The following is a 23217-nucleotide window of genomic DNA, read 5'->3' as shown; positions in this document are numbered from 1 at the left end:
CTACTCTCTCTCTCTCTCTCTCTCTCTCTCTCTCTCTCTCTCTCTCTCTCTCTCTCTCTCTCTCTCTCTCTCTCTCTCTCTCTCTCTCTCGTCTGCCAACGAGATCTAGTCTGAAACTCTGAATCTTTTGTCGATCTGTGGTTGGTCGCCGCTCCGACAAGGTCTGGTTCAAACCATCATCGATCGGAGGTTGGTCCGACGAGGTTTGGTTCGAATCTAGAGGAGGTCTGGTAGATCGATGCTCAAATCTCTCTCTCTCCAGAAAGCTAAGAAGCAGCGGCGAAGATCGAGGCTGGACGGTGGTTTTCTTACGCGCCTGGTCCAAGGCCGCCTCGGACACGCCTGCTTCGCCTGGGCGGCGCCTTGACCGCCTAGGCGGTCCTTGGGAGGTTGACCGCCTCATTTGAACAACTCGGTGAAAATCCGGGGGGCTTTGCTTCGCCTACAGCCTAGGCGGTGCCTAGGCGAGGCAAGGTGGCGCCTTTTAGAACCATGCAAGTAGGTATTATTATTATTTTTGGTTTTTGTTTTTTTGTATTTTAGTGGTTTTGGATACATGTGGGCTACGTCCTGGTAAATGCACACAATGTGTCATGTTTGTTATAATGAGGCAGCGAGGTCCTTGCTTTGTCAAATGATCGCAGCCTCGTAGTAGCAAAATGAAACTTGGGGTCACTGGTTATTCCTAGTGGCATCATAGCCAAAAAGTTGATAGATATTGTAACTTATGGCTCTGCATGAGCGGTATTTTTCCGGTATGTTGCAAAAATTGTGAAGTATGGAGTAGCTAATGATGCACTCTTTACTAAATGGTGCTTGTTAGAATGCATAGATTTTGTATACATGTCTAATGGTGTTCTTACAGTATCGGGTTTAGACACAACGACTCCTTGTATTCTGAGGTTTCATTAATTGTTATGATGTGAAGGCTACCATTTAGCCCTTGTATAAAAAAACAAAAAAAACAAAAAAGAAACTTCTATCGCAAGAATAATAACTCTTTTAAAAGTCTATATAATAGTTCTTATGATCTTTTTTGAATGTTTAGCCATTGTCATGATTAAAGTTCACTGATAACTATTTATATTGTCAAACCACAAACATATATACCTCCACTACAAGCGGATGGGATTATGCTAGTGTATTGCAACAGCAAGTCCCTGCAACTAGCCACTTTGTTTTCCATTAGTGATGATCAGGTTGTTGGTTTAATGCAAAAGGACTTACAGAGTTACAGATATTGGGTTGAGAACTGGCACACTTCAGGTCGATTTATCATAACAAAAAAGATAAGTACTTTACAGTTTGAATCTTACTCATCCAGAGAAGGTCCAAATTTGTAAGAAGTAAAAAAACAGTGTGAATTCGAGTAATGTTCACATAGTCAGTCACTGATTAAGAGATTCATAGTCAGTCACCATTAGATTAACATCAAAGAGTTGAGGACAAAATAACTCTATTAAAAAATAATTCTCCCCGCCCTTGGATTTAAATTCAATGGTGACTGACCACAATTTTTTGGTCTGTCGCTGACTAGGTGAACATGATTGACTTCGTATCATGAAACTACTAATTCATCTAAAAGTCGCATAAATTATTAATTTCGTATTGTGAAACTAATCAATTCGTCAATAAGTCTACCGATATTATTGAACTAAACTCATTGTTATTTAATTGTAAACCTACCCCATGCATTTATGTACTGGTCTACATTCGGAAAAATGTAAAATGTTTTGCTACTTAATTGTAAAATGCGACCCAAACATATGATAACATGTCAATTGTCAAATGAGTTGTTACTCCAGAAAGGCCCATTGCTTCTTAAAACACATCCGATCCCGGAAAGAATACCAACAACAGGTGGGATGGAATGCAGTAGTGATGCCTGACTGCCTGTAATGACATATAAACTTAGGAAAGGAAAAGAGCAAAAGTAAACTATAAAAGAAACATTAATAAAATTTATGAGTACAAAATTGCCAAATTTCAAGCATGGTCCGACCAACTTCGGCAAACAAACATAAGTGCAGTGCACTTCAGTTTCAATCATCACCTCCACCAGAACTGCGCTGCATACCCAAAAGCTTACTTTCCCAAACCTTAATACCCTGAAAAGAACATCTCGTTCGAAGCTCTGATCCATTTTTGCCTACATATGCCATCAAAATGCACCCCAAAAAATAGAAGCAACCACAAACATTCACACCAAATCCAAACTATACAACCCAATAACCTCAAAATTCTGCCTGTTTTCTGCTCCATGTCAATCTTCCCCTCTTCGTGCATGAAGAATAATTTATGATTATTTCTTATTTGTTTCTGTACTAGCCTCAAAAACATGCCAAAACTAGGCAAAGTAACAGAATATAAAGAAATGGTGATTGCGGGCTTTCACTATAGCAACCTTCCTCTTCGTTTGATTAACGAACCCTTCCAAGATCAGAAGAGCACTTTTTCGCCTGGATTTTGCTTGAATGTATTGGTGGTACATATTGATGTATTTCAACTTCAACTATTGTTTTGAGTGACATCCCCGTTGGGGAGCTGTGACACTCCAGCTGACTCAGTTGAAAAGTTCTGTGGAGTAGCCTTAGAGTTCACATCTGGGTTACCTGCCATACTACTTTGGCTCGTAGACGCATCATCAACTGTCATCTTTTGAAAAGAAGTTGAAAGCATGTCAGAACTTTGTACGTCACCGGACGATGAGCCTGATTCGGATGCAAGCCGACCACTAGTTGATATCCATTTTGTCCAATCGTTACGCCTCCTAACCTTGTCATCCTGTGGCAATCACAATGACAATCAAACTAAGTTAATAAAAATGTCAATTGCAAGCCAGGTTGCCAGATTTAATCAAAGGAAGAAATGTCTTGGGTAAGTCATTCCCTAATTTTCCTCTAGTTAACATAAACGAAAAATGGGAACAAAAAGTGCCCATTGCAAGTCATATCCTCCAATTAAAATTATACGATTAAGGGGAATAAAAATTGCCTGGAGTGAGTCATTTTCTCCAATTAACCCTATAAACTAAAAGTCTTATCAGGCAAAAAAAGTCTCTTCAAAAACAGGGTTCATCAAAAGTACCAGGAAAACCTATAAGAAAGTCACCTGTACTTCAACAATACTTGAAGCTCTCAAGGAATCCATTATCAACTGGACATTAGTTGTCAGACTCTTAACCTGATGAGCAACAAGCAAATCAAAGATAGTTAAACAAGCTAAAGCTTACTATCAAATAAACAATTAATCTATTTCAATCACAACATTTCTTTAAGATCTTATTCCTTTAACTCACTCTTGGTATCTTCTCCACATTGAACCACACAGAAAAAGAAAACTATTCCTCAAGGTTTCAACTATTGGAGCTTGTCAAGAGTTGAATTAAAACAAATAAACTGGTACACATTCCAAAATTTCTAGTATATTAACAATTGAAAAAGTATATAGCCATAGTTTTAGCATAAAATATTTGGCAACTGTTAACACAGAGAACCAAAATTTTGCTCACCATCTCTCTTCGAAGGATCAAGAAAGAGTAAAGAATATGTTATATACATAGGGAATAACATGATATATTGCAGATAATAAGAATTATAACAAGGATTTACTAGCTCAAAAGGTTATTGTTTATTATGATTTGATTTTGCCATTCTTTTAGTACAGAAAGACCATACATAATGTAAAGTTAAAATGGTTGTCAAACATGAACTTGTTACCATTGAATCATTGTCAGAATAGGGAAAGCAAATTTAGAACTTCACCAGCTAACATTTCCTTTAAGAGTTGACTTGTGTCGGCATGTCTTTTATTAAAAGGATATGGTGATGTTTTACTCACTAACTTTCTATAATGTTATAACAGATGAAACTGAACTAAAACAACTATTTATAACATACTCGAGGAAAGTTTGCTATTAGAGATATAGGAACCCATCCTTGAGCATCCATGTTTGACCGCAAATATTCATCTCTTATCAGGTTAGTGTCACTGCAATAGGCAAACAATACAACATGTGCGGTTAATTTTCAAGATAGCTAGAAAGATAAAGGATCATCTAACTAACAAACTGGAAATGAATTAGAGCTGAAAACCGTATAAAATGTACCTGAAGTAATAATCTATTTGGTTGACTATCAATGAAGGAAGAGAAGGCATAGGGGATTCTGCAACAGGCATAAACATTGCAGGATGTGGTGCATGGGGAATGAATGGCATCCTGATTGGATCCAAAGGCAATGTAGGGATGTAAACAAACTCTAAGAAAAACAGAGATATTAGTTTACTTGCCATATAACCAAATGATAATAATTATTCTCATAAGTAAGCATACTCACCTGGAAAACCCATGGGGTTGGCAAATGGTCTTACCGGCTGAGGGGTAAATGCAGCACTACTTGGTGGTACCGGTCTTACAAGGCCCCTTGGAGGAGGTCTCTGCAGCTGATGCATCTGGACATCTCTGCCATTCATAAAATTTCCACGATCTTGTTGATCACGCTTGCTCCCATAATTGTTGTGGAAAGGACCATCTCCACGCGTGTGGGAACCAAAATTTCCCCTGCGCGAAGAATTCCTGGGATCATTTACTTGGTGTGTTTGATGCCCAATACCAATCGGTCTAGCGTCCCAATTGCTGCCACGAAAAGAGGGGTCTCTTGGAGAAGGATCAGGCATGGCAGGCACCAAAGTACCATAGCCATTTGGTAGAGGGAAAACAGGGAATGGTGGCGGTGGTGGCGGTAGGGGAGGGTGTGCAAAACCACTGTGTGGATGTGCCTGTGCATTTGCACCCCCCGTGCTGCTCCCGCCGCCACGTTTTGTTGGTCTTTGTCGAGCTGGCATTGCATGAGTTGATGTTGGGTTAGTGTTTGCATGATTACCATGGAGCTTTTTGGAGTTGGGTGAAGGTGTTATAACAGGTCCCTATCATCAAGGGCACATAAGATGATCATTAGTACTTTGATTTAACTACACTTGAGCAAAAGTTATAGTATTTACTGATTTTGGTTGCAGATAAAATACAGAGAGTATAAAAATAGCTACTGCAATTCAGTTAGATCATCTTATTGTCACCAACAAACCTAACACTATGAACAGCTGAATCAAAATTATTTTCCTTTACCAATTTCAACAGATAAAGAAGTGAACCATACCGGAGATACAGGTGGTGGGACTGAGACATCAGTGACAGTCTTGGAAGACGAATCAGCTGGCAATTTAGGTGAAGCCCTAGCCGACTCAGACAAAGCAGGCCAAGCCACCGCACCCATTACCGGACCAACCTCAACGGCGTCCTTGGAGGGCTTGTTCCAAGCTGGCTTCTTTCCCCGAGCCGCATTGCCGTTTTGTCCATCGGCGCTCTCAGCAGCAGCAGCAGCTGAGGAAGCATCCGCTGGCGGCGGCGGAGAAGGCGAAGAACGAGCCGTTGCCGCCGTCGCAGAAGAGGGGTTTTGCTCCGGCACAGAGGTCGAAGGCGGCGGCGGCGACGGTGGAGATTGATGATTGGGTGTTATCGAAGAAGACGACTCCGAATCCCCTCGTACGACCTTGGCCCAGGGAGTGGTTCGTCTATTGACGCCGCCGCCGTCGAAATCAGGCCTAGGAGAGTGGTGATTGGCGGAAGAGGAATCGGCAGCCGTGGCCATGCCGATTTAGGGTTACAAGTTTTCACACAACAAAACTCACTCTGATCAGTATATTTATCAAACCTCAATATAAAAATTAATCAATTAACTAATTACACAAACAAAAACAACACCCAGTTGCAGAACGATTCGAACAGAAAGGAATTGTTTTTGTTTCTAATAGAAATTAAAATGCAGCAAGATAATTGGTGATAGATTAAACACCGACGACGGATCTTGCACGTGAAAAGCACAAGCAACCGTCCCACTCTCTCTCAGAGAAAACCACACGGTGTGACTCTCCTCCCTCTCTCTCTCCTTCTCGGCCTCTCTTTCTTTCTTTCTCTCCTCTACTTTGGTGTGTTCTCTGAACTACGGAAACTACAGCACACAGGGGCTACAAGGTTTTCTCATCGAACTCCTGCAATTACTAAAAACTCCTCATTCGAAATAATTAATAATTATTATTCGCTCTCACTTTCTTTCTATTTGCGGTTTATTTCTTGCCTTGTATGCCTAGTGTACTGTACCTTCCTACACTGATTTTAAGGGTTTTCTGTTACTTTCTCGCGGCAATTACTTTTTTGACCTATCAAAATCAAATCTGTTGCTTCTGTTTGGGCCTTGATAGCGACCGGAGTCCGTAGTTTTTGTTTCGTTGGGTCTTCCAGCCCATTAGGGTTTTCTATTTCAAGACATGAGCATCGACCCAATCAGATGCTTAGATGGATCATAAAACGTGTTTGATGCCCATATGTTTTGGACTCAAATCGCATTTTAGGTGCCGACCCAGAAAAGAAAATTCCACGACCAGTTCAACTGTGTTTATAAACAAAATGGGGGATTTGGGACTCCTACCTCTAGAATTAATTAGGAAAACAAATTGAGATTGGTTAGATCATAAACTGACAAATAATTACTGTGTATTTACACGATGTAATTTTAACCGTTCATATGTCATCAATGTGTTTGACTATCATGTTTCTATATTATTTTCTCTAATCCTAAATATTCATGTATATATGTGAAGATACACGCCGTGTAATGAAGATGCTCTTTTTTTAATTTAGATTTTTTTTATCAGGTAAATATTACAACTTTATAAGTCAAACTAAAAAGAGAATATGCCGCTAGACCAAATGGTACTGAGCAATTTAGATTAGATTTGAGAATACTAAAACGATCTCAATATTTCCGTGTATCTATGTGTTTACTACTTTACTAACTAGAACGCATGGATTAAAAAGTTAATTATGAAAAACAATTGAGTTCTCATATTTGTTAGTGTTGGAATCTGAATGGTGAGAAAGAATTTAAACTTTGACTCGTATCGTTCCTACGCAAGTGTCTAAGCATGACATCAGAATACATGAACCTGTATGCGGATACAAAAGATTCCATGAAACACTTGTTCTGAAAAAGGTCTTGAGAGTATAGTTGACCCACAAAGTGACGAATTGTAGACCCAACAAACATTTGTGGTTGCCAACAAGAAAACAATATAATTAAAACATTTTATGATTCATGAATTGAAGGTTGGCAATAGCAATAATATGCTATTAACTACTGTTTACCGTAACAACCAGGAGTTAGCTTTTGCGGCCCAGAATTGCTTATCAAGAATAGGCCGGCCTATAATCATTTTCCTTATCTTTACACATAAGCCTTTGACGAACTAGAACTAGTGAATTTAGTCCGTCAAGTCAAAGTACTAAATTATATATAGGAAGATCACCATTAGGTTTTTTTAATGGAAATGATTTAGGTGACCAGGTATGGTCATTTATGGGTGACAAACATCAATGAGAGATACCCTAGACCAGCTATGGTCATTTATGGATGACAAACATCAATGATTTATGGGTGACAAACATCAATGAGAGATACCTTAGACCAGTTATGGTCATTTATAGGTGACAAACATCAATGAGAGATCGATGGACAAGTGTCAACAATAATTATAAACAAACATGCCAAATACTCAAAACCCTTTGTTATGTCCTTAAATTACAGCCAAACCTTTAAAATAGACACGTGTCTCATGTTCATTGAATGTGGTCACGTTAAGGGGCTTGTCACCGAAGTTGGGTTCTTTTTTAATACAGTGTCATGCATGGTTTTTGTACATATGCCATTTGAGTGAGTAGTTGAGTGCTAAATACAACATTATGCACAGAAAGAAAAATAATATTAATTAGATGAACACTATATCAGTTAAAATGAGCATCTTTGTACCTTTCATTTTGAAAAACCAAGAATGAAGATGGAATCACCGACACCAAATTGGTTCAATGATATATATATTTCCTGCAATGGTGGATGAAACTCTTCGAATCCAAATGCTCTCATTGAGAACACTGAGAATCTTTTTGAGATATTGTGCAACCAAATATCTCATATATTAATAATATTTTATAAATATTTTTTCTATGATCGAGACTAGCATTTTTCACGTTCCATGGCAATGACAGAATTATAAAATGTGAACACTCTGTTTCAAGGAAAATGATCGACGAGACAACATATATATCTTTGATATTCAGATCGAAATGACTTGGAAGTGACTGTGAAAATGTATTTCATTTCTTTTCATTCAAACCTCCAAGTCTTTCTTTCTTAGTTAGTTTAGTTAGTCCGAGTCAATACCTACCCTACTTTTGCTTATATGTGTTCTAGTTATAAATATCGAGTTCCACCACTCCAGTAGTCGATATTATTGAAGTGAGTTCTGCTAGCTGCTCCTACATTCTCAAACCAAGTCGATCATTCTTAGCCTAGTACGTCGCTAGATCGCTCTTATGGCTCAGACAACTCCGAATCACATACAGACCGTTTCTGGGTGGGCAGCTCATGATTCCTCCGGCAAGATTACTCCTTTCATCTTCAAACGAAGGTTCGCTCTGGATATGATATATACTCGATCATTACTTTGTTACATGAGAATTTTGTTTGCAGCCTCGCTCATCATGTATCTTATACTAAAACTGCTGCAGAGAAAACGGGATCAACGATGTTACGATAAAGATATTGTACTGTGGCATATGCCACACTGATCTTCACCAAGCTAGGAATGACTGGGGTATCACCATGTATCCTATTGTCCCTGGTCATGAGATTACTGGGTTGGTCATGAAAGTTGGGAGCAACGTCAAGAACTTCTCGGTCGGAGATAGAGTCGGTGTCGGGTGCTTGGCGGCGACGTGTTTGGAGTGTGATTTCTGCAAGGAATCCCAGGAGAACTACTGCGAGGACCTTCAGTTTACCTACAATGGCGTCTTCTGGGATGGTAGTATTACCTACGGTGGATACTCCAAAATGTTGGTCGCCGATCATAGGTACGTTACCTACAAGTACATATCAACTAAACTAATCAAGCTCATCATAAATCTCATGTCTACAATTAGTCATCGTAATTCTACGTTTGATGCAAATAAAAGCAATTGATTTAGGTTTTTGGTCTTGTTCTTTGAGAAGTCTATTCTAAATATGGCGTGGAAAGTTCTGTTGAAGGAATAGTGCAGGCCAGCTTATTATTCAATTCTTTATTTTTCCTATTTGGGTGGGAAGACGACGTACAATTGGTTGGTATGTCATATAATTTGTTCTTAGTATTCGAACCTAGCTAGCTACCATGTTACTACCTTAAAACATTGGGTAGAATATACAATATATAATATGGTTCGGCACCTGAAAGCTCTATAACCAATTTACAGTATTGAAATTCTGGAGACCTTACCATTAGATCACTCAATGTTATATATATTCTGTGTGTCTCAGATCATTAAGTTAGTTTGAAGAATTAAGTTTTCAGTTTCAATACTCGGAGCTTATAATAGAACAGCCAGTCAACACCATACTTATCCTTCCTTGCTTCTTTTGATGCAATTATCTTTTGAAAGTAGTGATGACCGGCTTCCTGATCGTTCTTTTGGTAAAGCTGGAGTAGATCAGGGTATGTGGGTTCTGAAGTCCATTACTTCTATCTTTATATGGTTTCTGTGGTTGTAAAGGGTTTAATAATAAGCAGATAAAGGAACAAAAAGATGTCGTAATCGACTGTCGTCTTCTAAGATTAATTATAGCAGCAGTAGTTCATCGATCGCGATCATTGGCTCATTGCAGAAGATTAATAAGAATATGTTGCAGCTGTCAAATAATTATATACAAATCTAGCTCAGGTAGCTTGCATGTGTTTGGTTTAATCAAGTTCAAGCAGAGTGATTAGTTAACCGTGGTGTTAATTAACGTACTTGGTGAACATGATGGTTGATGATGAATTAGGTACGTGGTGCGCATACCAGAAAACCTACCGATGGATTCTGCAGCGCCGTTATTGTGCGCCGGAGTGACAGTGTTCACCCCCTTCAGAGACCACGACCTACACAAAACACCGGGAAAGAAGATCGGCGTCGTCGGCCTCGGAGGTCTCGGACACGTCGCGGTGAAATTCGGAAAGGCCTTTGGTCATCACGTCACCGTCATCAGCACATCTCCTTCCAAAGAGGAAGAGGCCAAAGGTCACTTGGGTGCAGACGATTTCATAGTCAGCACTGATGAGCAACAAATGCAGGTAATTAATTATTTTACATGGAATAATATACATTAACATCCGTATTATAAACTAATTTATCCTTAATTTACTCTATAAATTTATATGACAGAGAGGAAAGAGGAGCCTGGACTTCATACTAAACACGGTGTCAGCTAAGCACTGTCTCGGACCACTGTTAGAGTTGCTCAAAGTGAACGGGACCATGGTGGTTGTGGGTGCACCTGACCAGCCTTTTACCTTGCCTTCATTCCCTCTGATATTTGGTAATACATAATTAAGTAATATTAGATAATTATTAGCCTTGTGCATGCCCTAACTATTCACCTAGCTAGATCAAAGTCTCATGCATTGTTACTGGTGCAGGGAAGAGAGCAGTGAAGGGCAGTGTGATCGGAGGGATGGAGGAGACGAGGGAGATGATGGAACTTTGCGGCAAACACAACATTACATGCGACATTGAGCTTACAACGCCGGACAAGATCAACCAAGCCTTCGAACGCGTCGCGAAGAATGACGTTAGGTATCGCTTTGTTATCGACATTGCCAGTTCCCCAGCTGTTGTTGTTGATGATGATCAAATCTATTCCAGTCTTTAGAGTAGTTACCTAAATGCCTCGTTTGGTTCGTGGAAAGTAACAATCAGGAAATGAAAGTTGTTCATTTCCTGCGTTTGGAAATGTCGAAGGAAAATAAATACTTTCCTAAAGGCTGGGAAAATGTGAGGAAAAGTTGTTCTTTCCAAAAATTCATAGGATTCACTTTGCTATCTTTTTTCTTTGTATTTATTACTCACAATATATTATTTTAATTAATAACTTTCCGGATGATTTTTCTTGTGTTATCAAACATCGGAACGGAAAATCATCGAAAAATTTCATTTCTCTTCCCGTGGGAAAGACAAATGAACTATTTTCATTTCCGTGAACCAAACAAAGCCAAAATGGCTGCCGTCTTTGTACCATATATTGTAATCACCATCTTAATTAATTATTAGCTATGTGATTTGAGTTAATTAATTAAGGGTTAGGGGGGTCTTTGTTGTTTAGTTTGGTCAAGTCGTCAAGATGGCTGTGGAGAAACTTTAGGAGTCAAGAATCATGGTTGCCACTTTTGTAAACCTCAGTTTATACTTGTCAATTTGTGTTGAATGAGTCAAGTTGTTTGGTTGAAGTGCATAGTTTTTCAAGTCTTGTCACAATGATATTTATCCACTTGATTAAGAAATAAATATGATTGCTTCGCGAATGATCGATAATCACAAGTTAAGCATAATGTTGATGAATATACACCAATCGATCTGAAACCACGATATGCTTGCTGTTCTCTTTCATATTGTAAAGCAACAAACAATATGAATAATGTATTAGTTGTAATGATGAAAATGCACATTAACGAGTGATACATGTGTGAGATTAGATTAAGCCATATTCACTGTTGTTTGGAGGTCGACGTCACCTATCTTACGTACAGAATGAAAATGAAATCCTATGTTTGAAATCTTAGCCACATTTTGATCAGTCGTCATTTCTCCATCAAGCCACGTCAACCCTAATTGATCAATCATTAGCTTCCTTCATTTGTCCTACCAGCTACATATTAGTTATGCCATGATTCTTTGGATATGCTTTTACGCATCTTTGATTAATAATGTCACAAATCTCACTTATGAATCGCTAACAGAAGACTCTTACTTGACGACGTCAAAGAAAGAAGTAACTGAAGAACGAGAGGTGTATATATATGCACCATATCCTTCTATATATGTATTCTATGAAGTAGAGTTTTGGAAACTATATAAATTGCTTGCATCATAAGGTAGGTTTAATTAATATCAGTATCCGATCCTTAATATGTGACTAGAAATCATGGCACCACATAATTAAGACAACGTGCTCGAATATGTTCATCTTTTGGTTCACTCTTGTGGGAATACAGCCGAAGAAAAGGAAAGCTAGGTTAGAACTCAGGTTTGGGCAGAAGCAAACTCTCAGCATTCACGTTTTCCTGTCTTAATTTGTGTACATGGAAAAAGTTAAGATCGAGTTGCCTGAACACATATTTCCTTATCTACATTTGATCATAAATCGATCCATGCATGCATCAAAAAAGAAGAATTCTTGCATGATTGGAGTTTCTATCTTAACACAACCTTTCAAAAGAAAAAACCATACATGCATGACTTGGAATTTTTATCTTAATATGACATTTCAAAGAGAATTCACGTTCCAGTGCGCATTCGAAACACGTTACATAAAGTTTAGAACATACATTAACGCAAATATTAAAGTTGGAAAAAAATCGATTACAAGAGATTTGATTTCTGTCTTTCTATGGCGTATTGTATGAGGATTAATTTGATGGAAAAATAAAATAAAAATTATGATAATATTGATAGCACCAGTGATGATTCTGCTGTAATCTTCGCTTTCATGGCAATCTGGCAGATTGTTTCTTCTCCATAAACGCTCACCTTGTCTCCAAAGCCTTACACGTAGAAGAACACAGCGTGTGAGGGACTCTGACGTGAAACCTAAGCAATCCTATTATCGATCCATAACTAAATTGAAAGCGGTGCTAACTGCCAACTGGATTATAACTAAGGTGGATCCGTCTAAGAAACCAGCTGCTCTATATATACAGCACGACGCTACTCTCTTAGCCTTCTTCTAATAACAATCCCTCCCTCTCCGACCAGTTATCCGAGACAGCGATCTAGAAGTAGAATTAAGAGAAACATAGATACATCTTTCATACATCCGATCATATCGACATATCCAAGATGAGGAAGAGTCTACGATCCGGGTTGAGATCTATGTTTTCGAAACCAGGTGAGTTCCGATTTAGAAACATGTTTCATTTTCTTTACCTATATATGATCGGTCATTTTGATTTTGTTTCTGATGTGTTTTGTTATGGTGTTCTTCAGGCAGCAGATCAAGGAAAATTGATCACCGAGGCGGTGGAGGTAGCTTTTCCAGTAAGCTAAGTGTGAACGACGAGTATTTGGAAGTTTTCAGAACAAAATCATATCTAGAAATGTGGGATAGAGTTCATGGATCGGTACAATATCCAACAACAAACCCTAATCTACTATCTTCTTCTCCATCAGTTCCTTTCTATGTGAATCTATCAGAAAATCTGCTCGATCCGCGGCAAGAAACCCTCAATGAGATGATTAGCGAGGATGGAATAAACGTGCACCACCTTCTCACCGACTACTTTGAAGCGAGCCTAGAGGCGTGCCATATATGCGAGCTACTCCTCAGAAGCATCCATCAAACGCACGCAGAGTACGGCAACATAAAGAAAGTGATGAAGAAGCTAAGCCAAAGAAGCATTTACACCGACGAGCAATGCCGGGCTATTTTCCGGGAGCTTACAACGTTTGCACGTCTCAAAAACCCGTTGTCGATTATCAGCCCCCTGCAATTCCGTGACATTCACGATAGCTACTCAGCATTGCTCAGTAGCCTGACATCGAGACAGCAGAAGATTCGGCGTAGGGCAAAGCGTAACAGGATTCTGAAGAAAGTTGGAGGAGTTGGACTGGTGGTGTCACACAGTGCACTTTTGATAGGTTTGCTAGTCTTTGCATTTCATAGCATGATCGGAATAGTGGCAGCGCCGGCAATCATGGCTTGTTCTGCAGGTTTGTGCAAGAAGAAAATGGAGTCAGGAGAGCAGTGGTTCAAGTCAAGATTCGACGTCCACGAAATTCACGGGGAGCAACTCGATGTTGCAGCCAAAGGGATTTACATACTGATCAACGATTTCGATACCATGAGTCGGCTGGTCATGAGATTACAGGATGAGGTAGAACACCGCAAAGCTGTTGCAGATTTGTGTGTGAGGAATGGAATTAACTGTGAAGTATTCAAGGGGGTTGTGCGAGAATTTCATGTCCATGACTCTAACTTCATGGAGCAGTTGGAGGAGCTTGAAGAACATGTATACTTGTGTATGCTGACGATCAACAAATCAAGAAGGCTTGTGCTTCAAGAAATATTGGCAACACATTAGTGATTCAGAATTCTTGTTTTTATTTGTGATCATCATCATCATGCTTTTTGGCGAAGTAGGCGTGGTGATCACAAAGTTTTAATGATATATACAAGCTTTGGCCGTGAGCAAAATCCAATTATTGTTGCTTCATGAAATCAACTAAGCCATCTCAAACCGACTACCCAATACGAGATAACAAATTGTATATGCGAGTAGTTTTCTGGGGTAGTGCTAGAGGGCCTTAATAAGGTCGAAGATTTATGGCTTTAATCTTATGCATGTGGTATGACATGTCACATAGACACATCATCAATTTAATAAATTATGTCATTTCACTCTTAAGTAAAAATACAATCTTAACCTTAATAATTAATGGATGCTATATACTAATATGAAATATTTTCTCACCCTTTTAATATGGATGCGTATATACCAAATTTAGTTAATTTATTAATACTAATGATCAAGTTAAATCTTACCAAATTAGGCTTTTATACTATAAATCAATTTCGTAAATTTCTTAAAATTTCCTTATATCTTTGTGAATCGAAATTTAGTTCCATTTTAATATTTTATTTTTGCAAATTGTGATATCTATATATAAGCCATATTATGTATCGAATTTTTAAAATAAAATAAAAAATAAAAAAATCTCTATCGAATTTCTTTTAGTATGATTACGTGTGTGTGTGTGTGTGTATACTTTATTTTGGACGAATATACATATATGTAAAAAAAAAATCTGGACGAAATTGATTTTTCTTGGACAAATTATATATGTATATATATATTTCATAAAAATTCGTGTTTTTGAACAAGTATATTCTCATAAATATATATATTTTCACACTATATGTTATGTTCAATCTAAGCATGACAGTGATGAAAAGAGAAAGAGAAAGAAAATGCTAGAAATATATATTTTTTAATTATAAAAGCAAGAAAAATCAAATTTTTTTTCTCTTAATAAAAAGACTAAATAATATAGTCATTGGATTTGGAAAGATAAAATTATATTTTTGCTTAAGAACAACATGACATAATCTTTTTAATTGGTGATGTGTCTAGATATAGCATGCCACCTAAAATTAAGGCCATAAATCTTAAACTTTATTAAGGCCAAGAATCATTTTCCGTTTTCTGGAAGTCCACAGATGACTTGACTTGCACCACATACTTTTGATTTCAAATTTTAATGAAGATTACAGGTGTTAATTGAAGAATAGACCCAAAAATTCACTTATTTAGGCCCAAGCGTAATTCTGTAACCAGAACCATATGAAAGAGTAGGCCCAAATGAGAGGAAAAACAAAGAAGATGAGTAGCGCAATTCTAACTAAAACCAGACAAAGAGAAGCCCCATTTCACATTACCTCGTGGGCTTAATACTCTGTACTCCTCCTTGGATCCCTCTTAAAACAGAATTTGATTCGACGAGGTACCGATGCATTATTGCTGGTATGATCATTCCTTTAGTTAAAAGATGAAAGTCGCCGCCGTCTGGTCGTCTCTACCCAACTTTTTCTCTTAGAAGAATCAAAGTACGCAGCTCTAAAGGATTTTTTTCTTTTCCTTTTTTTTTTTTCCGACTTCTCTGGCAATTTTCTCTATACCAAACTGGATTGAGAACAGAACTTAAATTTTATTTGGTATTGCTATATTTGATTCTAGTAGTTCCACAAGCAAAAATAAAGAAAGTTCATAGAACTGGATATATAACATTGTGCAAAATGATCCCGACACAGTAATTATTACAATTGAGATTCATGCTATGATATATAACATTATAAACTGTAGTAGAAGGTAAACATATTTCTACATGTTGAAGCTTAAGCTGCATGTTCACCGCGCTTCTTATTTGCTATAACAGATAACAACAACATCCATACTTGATAGGTTTGCTCAAAATGCGCAATACCCTTTTAAGCTCATGGGTTAACCACCTGATAATTGACCCAAAATATATGGCGGGCTGCTCAAGTAAAATATGTTAAGCACGCCTCTGCTGCTTTCCAAATTAACCAAATCAGAAACCCAGCTGAACCGGAAAGCTCAGTGATTAAGAAAACTGTACTAAACTGGAGAAGGTTTGGCCAAATTTCCAACTTGAGGGAACAATGTTTGTAAACAGTTTAGTTACTCCGTCGGTTGTGGTGACTTTGAAGGACAGAGATTGGCCATTGAGGTAGGCATTGGACTGCCAGTTTGCTCCCCAATTTCTTGACATTGCCATCCAACCGGTTTTCGAGCCTTTAATGTAGGCAGATTTAATAGATCCTGCTCCTCCCATATTGCTAATCAGAACAAGCTCAAAGTAGTCCCTCCCATTAATGGCGAACCTTACTCCTCCATGCTTCTTACATGGAACCCTGCAAGGCATGATCAAATTCTGTTATACAAACAATAATGCTAGATGAACCACCTTTTGATTTACGAAACTGAAGTATGTGATTTTGTATTACCTTTGGAACAAGACGGGGACGATGCCACCCTTGTAGATTCCAATCTTCTCCCAAGCGGGTTGAGCCATGTCAAAATGCTGAAGAGGCGGATTGCACCAGCCTCCATTGTTGCTAGGAAGATCATAATTAGGAGGACAAAAGTTGGTTGCTGTAATAGTCACAGATGCTCCCTTAATGCACCATTTTGAATCTGATGCATAATCACAGATGATCCTATAGCATTGCCCGCATGAACCTCCATCGTTGAACAAAGCAGTACTCAAAGCAGCAGTCCTAGTCCCATACCCTGCCGAGTACAGATTCCCATATCCACAAGCTCCACCTGCAATAGTACTCAAATTTTAGTGAAACCAATATCAAACACAGATTACAGAACCAACTTGATCGTACTGTTCAATACACATACCCATAGTTCCTGACGCATCACTTCCTCCATAGAACGTGGCGTGACCTCTAGTGAACCCAGATGCTGTGAATCCATTAACATATGTGAAAACACTGAGCAAGATTGCCAATGCAGAAATGAGCTTTGCCATGGCCGCCATTCTTAGTATCACTTTGAGATCGATTGCTGTATTTACAGATACTGGGTTTTCTACGCAAGACGTTTCTGTTTAAATAAGGCACCGGACGAAACAGATGAAGCAAAATATGGCACAGGCTCACATGGCAGCCGGATTGAACGTAAATGATACGATTTGATGTGTATTTTAATCCAAACTTCATCATCTCTGCAAAGTCTGAATCGTTTCAGTCAATTATTCCCACGTTCTAATGTTCTATATAGTCCTCTCTCACACACCCACATGCTCGTCCCCAACAGAAGAGCCGTGAATAAATCACAAAAAATATCCATAAATCCAAATTCTTGCTGCTTTAAAAATGGCCTAAAGGGTTAATTTGCAGGTTGCAGATGTTGTTGCTATTCGAAGATAAAATGACAAATATTATATATTGCAGCTTTTTGTATATGGTGGAATATATATTGGAGATGGATCATATCACACAGGTTCACATGGTACTTCTTTAGACGCTTATGATGAACATACATACAAGGCCACTACAGTTCATGTGTAATGCACATGATTTTCACCCTTTGTGATACTAATCAGATTCTGAATGTGATGAGTTCTACTTGTTTATGAATATATGAAGAATTACAACAGGTAAGAAAGCATCTCCTCCTCACCGTCGATTTTCGACATATATTAACCTGATCCGACATTTGGAGGGAATCTTACGATATTGATCTAGCCAAATCCTAACCTTTGCCAAGAGCAAACCATTTTTTTTGTCTTTGATTTTCTTATTTTTTATTTTAAATAAGAATTTGGAACTTGGGAAACGAATTTGCGGTTTCATTCAGTACAGCTATTCTGCAGGTTACAGTTGCCATGTGATTTGTAGCACCGTCAAGCATTTTGGAAGAGTCCATGGACTAGCAATAGTTTATTTATCAAGGGGCATAAAAGAGCTGGCCATTATTATTAACCACCGCTAGCTAGTGAGATTGAGAAGTTGGAAATCAATCATATGAAGTCCTGGAGTTTATATTTTGATAAGAAGGAAGACCTACCTAAAGGGTTTCTTATTATATTCTTCTGCTAGTTGATGCATAAATATAAACACAAATGAAGGTAGTTTCAAGTTTCTTAGGCGCATTCTGAGGCGGAGGATAATGAAGGTAGCTAGTTTACGTAAAAGAATGGCTAGGAGAATTTGGTGTTGGTGGTTTTGAATGATTGGAAGTCAATTCTTGCACATAACACCAACCTCTCATCAGAAGTCAGGCTTTGAACAGATAAGCATACCTACATCCTATATCCACAATCTCACACTGGGTTTGATAACAAGTATTAGCGATTAGTTTCTTAGACTTGGTGTAATATAGAATTATTATGTAGTTTAGTTGTTGATTACGCAAGTAGTCCCTCAATGATTCGAGTCGGTCATTCAGTTCTCATAAGATAGACAGTCACATTCAGCTCTGTCCATTTGTCTCTGCATAAACATGATCCTCTCTCCTGTTTTTACACGAAAAAGAAACGCAAACCTTAGAATGCTCTCATTTGTTACATTGAATTCGAAAACCATAGGCTGCCGAAGTGGATTTCCAGGCGGCAAGAGCAAGTTCTTGTACTTAATACTTTACAAGCAAGGGAGCTAAGTTGCTGCTTGAAGACTCTATTGCATCATTTCAAATTGAATTGTGCCAGAGAACAAACAGATTCTTGAAAATAAACAGAAGCTGATGAAATCTCACCTTAAAGACATTACCATATTGATTTTTCAAGGAAAGATAAGAATTGCTTTAGAAAGAACCATGCACAGTAAAGCGTGGTAAGAATTTTTCAATTTGACCAAATTCAACAAAACACATGAGATTATACGGACCAAGAATCATACAAACATGTTTCAATTTTTTTCTACCCTGATCTAATTCTCTTAGCTATCCATATTGAAGCACCTAAAGAAGTCTAGTGACTCCCTTTTCACTTTGCATTATGTTGATCTTCACCTTAAAGCCTGCATACTATCTTGATGCAGAGACTACTTTGATCAAGTTGGATTTGGCAGCGTCCAGCTTTGGGTCTGCCTGGAGGGCCTTGTCGTAACAGAACTTTGCTTCTTCCCATTATGAACCGAGATAGACACAGAGAAGTTATGCATCACTATAAGACCCCGATGGACAACCTCAATAAATATATCAGCAATGAGCACTTCTCCAAGCACTTGCTGGAACTTCTTTGATCACCAATCATATAATAGGCATTTGCAAGATTAGCCCATATATGTCCTGCTTTAGTATCTTCATTCAAGGATGCTAACAAACAGTCTTTTGCAACATTGATAGCACAAAAGTGATATGCAGAAGCACCTCAGGAGTACATAGTTCTGAACTTCTCTGAATAAAGCACAAGACTGGCTTTTTTCTCAAGAAGCAGCTTAATAATATAGATCTTATCTTTGTGACTCAGGTTTCAGGGTAGATTATGGCAAAGCCAGTTCAGTAGTATGTTTAAAACTGTCAATTAATCGGAGTTTTTCATTTGTCCAAACCAGTTCAGTAGTATGTTTAAAACTGTCAATTAATCGGAGTTTTTCATTTGTCCAAACAAGACTTGTACTTTTTCTAGAGTCCCACATCAGAAAATGGGTGAACAATACAAATATGTAGCAGGTTTGTAACTAAGTAGCGCATTAAAGTGACAAGAAGGACCACTTCCGGAAACTAGTGAGCAAAGCTGATTGTTATGCTAAATATGCTTCGAATCAAGTGTTGATAGAAGGAAAATCTTCTTTGACAACAAAATTCTCCATAATAATAAAAGAATGCGCTGATCAATCCAGATGTTAAAAACATGTCACCTACATCTACACGACAAAACAAAAGCGATTACCTCAAAGGACTCTAAACTAGGTCTCTACAATCATCATCATGCATAAAGATAATATAGAAAACATAGATTGGATAATAAAGGCTCCCATCGGTAGACACTGGCCATTTGCAGGATGTTCAATGACGTCCATATTGCTACTCAAGCAGCTGTGCCTGGATCGGCCCATTAGACCTGTAGCTGCCACGGCCCCTTCCACGATATCCTCCCCTGCCACGGCCACGACCTACACAGAAAGCAATTCAAACACATTGTTCAAAGGAATTGATTTCAATGTGATTACTCGAATGTCTATGATATGCATATGTAAGGAAGAAATTAGTGAAACACATACCACGGCCACGTTGAGGAGGTGCTTCTTCATTGTATCCTCCATCTTGCTGCACATCGGCCTGCGGTCCATCGTAACCTCCCCTTCCACGGCCTCGGAAACTGCGACCCCTGCCACGCCCCCTGCCCCTGAAATCACCCCCGCTGCGGTCATAACCTCCATCATCATATTCAGGCACAAAGCCATTGTTTCCTGCAATTACAACATAATTGATTTTATCAAAAATCTTTACTAGAGGCATCAAACAGTCACCACATATCTATAGAACCTATATGCGATAAAGTTAACAGACCACCAGATAAAGTAAAGATGCAATGCAACAAAACGTTTCACGACGTTGATTTACAAAACAATAGAAGAAATATTGAACAAATTGTATCAGGGCCTACCTCTGAACCTGCCCATTCCCCTCCCCCTCCCCCTTCCCCTCCCCCTTCCCCTTCCTCTGCCACGGCCACGACCACTTGGTGAGTCCTCTGCAAAATACAGATAAGTTAAACAAATGAACACATCAGAATCTACAAATAGAACTAAGTTAAATAAACTAACATATTGCTACTTATATGGAACTACCTCCTTCATAATCAATCTCTGCAGATGCCTTCACCAATTCAGCAGGTAATGGGGGCTGGTACCTGATGATAACATCAATTTATAATGTCAGCAAATCTCTATATTCACAGAACAGTTAACCAAACAGATTCTTCTATGTTTAATAGCTTACAATTCAGGCATGTAAATCAGATAATCTCAAACACATGCAACAGATATCAACTAAAGTTCACCACAGAAAATCTAACTATGCAACAGATATGAAAATGTAAAATCAATAGTCCTCAATATCAACATAACCAGTGCAAACCCGGTACACTTCTTATAGCTTTAGATCAATTTATGCTAAAAGTCCATAATCTAAGGCTAAGGTGCCACTAGATTGGGAAGAAATAAATGCAACTTATAAAAGGACTCAAAACCTCACCCAATGGTAGATTTATTGATTTCCTTCTTTGACAGCGTTATGACGATCATTGACACATGCCTTGTTGTCTCCAGTCTGTAGAAAAGAAAAGAACACTATGAGGCCAAAACTAATAAGCTACATAAGAGATAAAGGTACATCAAATAAACAACTATTGCTCAAGATAAAGTTCAGCAACTCTTACGTTTGGAGGCCTTCCTCAAGGGGTTCCCAAGTATCAGTTATGTCGGTGGATCCAATTGTAGTATACTGGTGAAGACCAACAATTCTTCTCTGGAATAACAGTAATAAGACTAACTTGTCAGCCTATTAATTCTACTGAACAATCAACCAGTCAGCAAAGTGATTTACAATGAGACGTCTAACCTTAAGTAGCTCCACAATCGTCACGGTCTTGTTGATAGCTCTTCCCATAGCCTTGAAAACAATTTCATCTGATCCCTTCTCCTGCAATATATTAAGAAATTTAGACACTATTGTACCAAACCAAGTATACTAAAGATATCATGACAATCATAAATCACTAAACTACATGATTTAATCCCTCAGACAAGCCTTTTACAACAACAACCAGTACCACAACACTACAAGTATAATCACGCAGTTACCTATAGCACACAATTGTATTTTCGACTTGCATAAGCAGTATATGTTAGCAACCAATTGCCTATAGCTAGCTAACAAGATAGCAAATATCACAAGTCCAACAAGTGTTCCGTGTTCCCAAACAGAAACATCAACATAAATTCAAATATCCGAGTAATATCATTACGAAATCCGCCACATATCATACGAATCCACAACTTTGAACACTTGTGCTATTACAAAATGATACATACTAACAAACAAGTACCATTTCTATAATAAAAAATTTAGACATGATACCTGAAGCAGGGTCATGGCATAAGTGATGTAGTTGCGCATCCTCCCTTGGCTGGTAATCCTAATCTCATTCTCATCAATAGGCGTCTCTGCTCTTGGCTTCTCCACTCTCTGGTACCGATCCATCTACAACAAAACCAAAACCTCATCAGAGCCATGCATCAGAATCAATCCACACCTAAGTCCCAAACACTCAGAAACACAACCAAACAGGCCGTGAAATTTTTATAGAAAAAAAAATTAAATTGATTCTGAGAAATTTAGAGAAGAGAAACAGGAGGAGGAGGGGTGGACGGATCTGGAAGGAGAAGGAAGCGTACGGTGATGTTGAAAAAGGGATAAGTAGTGCTCGCTCCACACAACACAAAGAAGAGCCCTCTTCTACGGCTTCGTTTTTTCTTTTACGCCCTAATTCGCACAGCGGTGTCTCTTGGTTTATATACCAACCCAATCCTCCTAAACTACCCTAACCACCTGCTCTACTTCTTTCTCCCGTCTTTCTCTCCCTTTCAGTTACCTTCGCCCTAACTGCGGTTATCCTCCTTGGGCCCGGGCCTCAACATTTTGGGCCTAAATTTTCGGTTATCCTCCTTGGTGTAATTCATAAAATTGGAAATACAAGGCCAATTACAACACACTGTTATAACTTACTAGCCTTTTACCCGTGCATATTTGCACGGAATTATAATCACGATCAACTAAAGATAAACGTGAGCGGTTAATTAAGGACCGTATTATACAGTTATACATCCTACTAATCGGTAGTTTTTATGATTATTTATTTATTTAAGTTGTTTTGATTTTTATTTTGTTTTTACTGTAACAACCCTTAGTTTTTATTTGTGTTAGTTGATTCATTAAGGATAATTATGGAAGTTCACAATTTGGTGAAGTTTTTGAGCCTCTGCTTTATAGTAGTAGAGATTTATTTATTTAAGTTGTTTTGATTTTTATTTTGCTTTTACTGTAACAACCCTTGGTTTT

The 23217-nt window shown here is 38.3% G+C and overlaps 5 protein-coding genes across 5 annotated transcripts; 2 read left to right on the top strand and 3 right to left on the bottom strand.

The window, feature by feature from the left end:
- Positions 1-1935: 1935 nt before the first annotated feature.
- LOC101305142 lies at positions 1936-5648 on the bottom strand. The gene is made up of 6 exons (XM_004292886.1): positions 5157-5648; positions 4338-4926; positions 4109-4259; positions 3900-3990; positions 3112-3183; positions 1936-2784 (listed from the first exon to the last, which is right to left on the bottom strand). The coding sequence occupies exons 1-6, from the start codon at positions 5646-5648 to the stop codon at positions 2509-2511; spliced, it is 1671 nt and encodes a 556-aa protein (XP_004292934.1). The 3' UTR covers positions 1936-2508.
- A 2688-nt stretch (positions 5649-8336) lies between these two features.
- On the top strand, positions 8337-11350 carry LOC101299636 (probable cinnamyl alcohol dehydrogenase 6-like). The gene is made up of 5 exons (XM_004291288.1): positions 8337-8520; positions 8621-8962; positions 9909-10197; positions 10289-10442; positions 10543-11350. The coding sequence occupies exons 1-5, from the start codon at positions 8426-8428 to the stop codon at positions 10773-10775; spliced, it is 1113 nt and encodes a 370-aa protein (XP_004291336.1). The 5' UTR covers positions 8337-8425; the 3' UTR covers positions 10776-11350.
- A 1608-nt stretch (positions 11351-12958) lies between these two features.
- On the top strand, positions 12959-14199 carry LOC101304840 (UPF0496 protein At1g20180-like). The gene is made up of 2 exons (XM_004292885.1): positions 12959-13007; positions 13106-14199. Exons 1-2 carry the CDS (start codon positions 12959-12961, stop codon positions 14197-14199), a joined length of 1143 nt encoding a protein of 380 aa, XP_004292933.1.
- A 2041-nt stretch (positions 14200-16240) lies between these two features.
- LOC101299348 (expansin-A11-like) lies at positions 16241-17282 on the bottom strand. Its single transcript, XM_004291287.1, has 3 exons — positions 17050-17282; positions 16644-16965; positions 16241-16550 (listed from the first exon to the last, which is right to left on the bottom strand). The coding sequence occupies exons 1-3, from the start codon at positions 17186-17188 to the stop codon at positions 16241-16243; spliced, it is 771 nt and encodes a 256-aa protein (XP_004291335.1). The 5' UTR covers positions 17189-17282.
- Positions 17283-19927: 2645 nt separating this feature from the next.
- LOC101299054 lies at positions 19928-22643 on the bottom strand. Its single transcript, XM_004291286.1, has 9 exons — positions 22554-22643; positions 22237-22359; positions 21718-21798; positions 21536-21624; positions 21352-21426; positions 20946-21007; positions 20762-20848; positions 20376-20564; positions 19928-20267 (listed from the first exon to the last, which is right to left on the bottom strand). The coding sequence occupies exons 2-9, from the start codon at positions 22357-22359 to the stop codon at positions 20179-20181; spliced, it is 795 nt and encodes a 264-aa protein (XP_004291334.1). The 5' UTR covers positions 22554-22643; the 3' UTR covers positions 19928-20178.
- Positions 22644-23217: the final 574 nt, after the last annotated feature.

This window comes from Fragaria vesca, linkage group LG2 (assembly GCF_000184155.1).
Source record: "Fragaria vesca subsp. vesca linkage group LG2, FraVesHawaii_1.0, whole genome shotgun sequence".
Lineage (NCBI taxonomy): Eukaryota > Viridiplantae > Streptophyta > Magnoliopsida > Rosales > Rosaceae > Fragaria > Fragaria vesca.
Note: the sequence above shows the minus strand (reverse complement) of the source record. Positions and strands in the feature narration are given on the sequence as shown.

Coding starts and splice junctions, on each gene's coding strand:
- LOC101299348 (XM_004291287.1), bottom strand. CDS start 17,188: ATGGCGGCCATGGCAAAGCTCATTTCTGCATTGGCAATCTTGCTCAGT. Junction 16,966..17,049: donor TGATGCGTCAGGAACTATGG/GTATGTGTATTG, acceptor GTACTATTGCAG/GTGGAGCTTGTGGATATGGG. Junction 16,551..16,643: donor GTCCCCGTCTTGTTCCAAAG/GTAATACAAAAT, acceptor CATGCCTTGCAG/GGTTCCATGTAAGAAGCATG.
- LOC101305142 (XM_004292886.1), bottom strand. CDS start 5,648: ATGGCCACGGCTGCCGATTCCTCTTCCGCCAATCACCACTCTCCTAGG. Junction 4,927..5,156: donor TCCCACCACCTGTATCTCCG/GTATGGTTCACT, acceptor CCTTGATGATAG/GGACCTGTTATAACACCTTC. Junction 4,260..4,337: donor CAACCCCATGGGTTTTCCAG/GTGAGTATGCTT, acceptor TGTTTTTCTTAG/AGTTTGTTTACATCCCTACA.
- LOC101299054 (XM_004291286.1), bottom strand. CDS start 22,359: ATGGATCGGTACCAGAGAGTGGAGAAGCCAAGAGCAGAGACGCCTATT. Junction 21,008..21,351: donor ATCAATAAATCTACCATTGG/GTGAGGTTTTGA, acceptor TGTTATCATCAG/GTACCAGCCCCCATTACCTG. Junction 20,565..20,761: donor GGGAATGGGCAGGTTCAGAG/GTAGGCCCTGAT, acceptor TTGTAATTGCAG/GAAACAATGGCTTTGTGCCT.
- LOC101299636 (XM_004291288.1), top strand. CDS start 8,426: ATGGCTCAGACAACTCCGAATCACATACAGACCGTTTCTGGGTGGGCA. Junction 8,521..8,620: donor CCTTTCATCTTCAAACGAAG/GTTCGCTCTGGA, acceptor AAACTGCTGCAG/AGAAAACGGGATCAACGATG. Junction 10,198..10,288: donor CTGATGAGCAACAAATGCAG/GTAATTAATTAT, acceptor TTTATATGACAG/AGAGGAAAGAGGAGCCTGGA.
- LOC101304840 (XM_004292885.1), top strand. CDS start 12,959: ATGAGGAAGAGTCTACGATCCGGGTTGAGATCTATGTTTTCGAAACCA. Junction 13,008..13,105: donor ATCTATGTTTTCGAAACCAG/GTGAGTTCCGAT, acceptor GGTGTTCTTCAG/GCAGCAGATCAAGGAAAATT.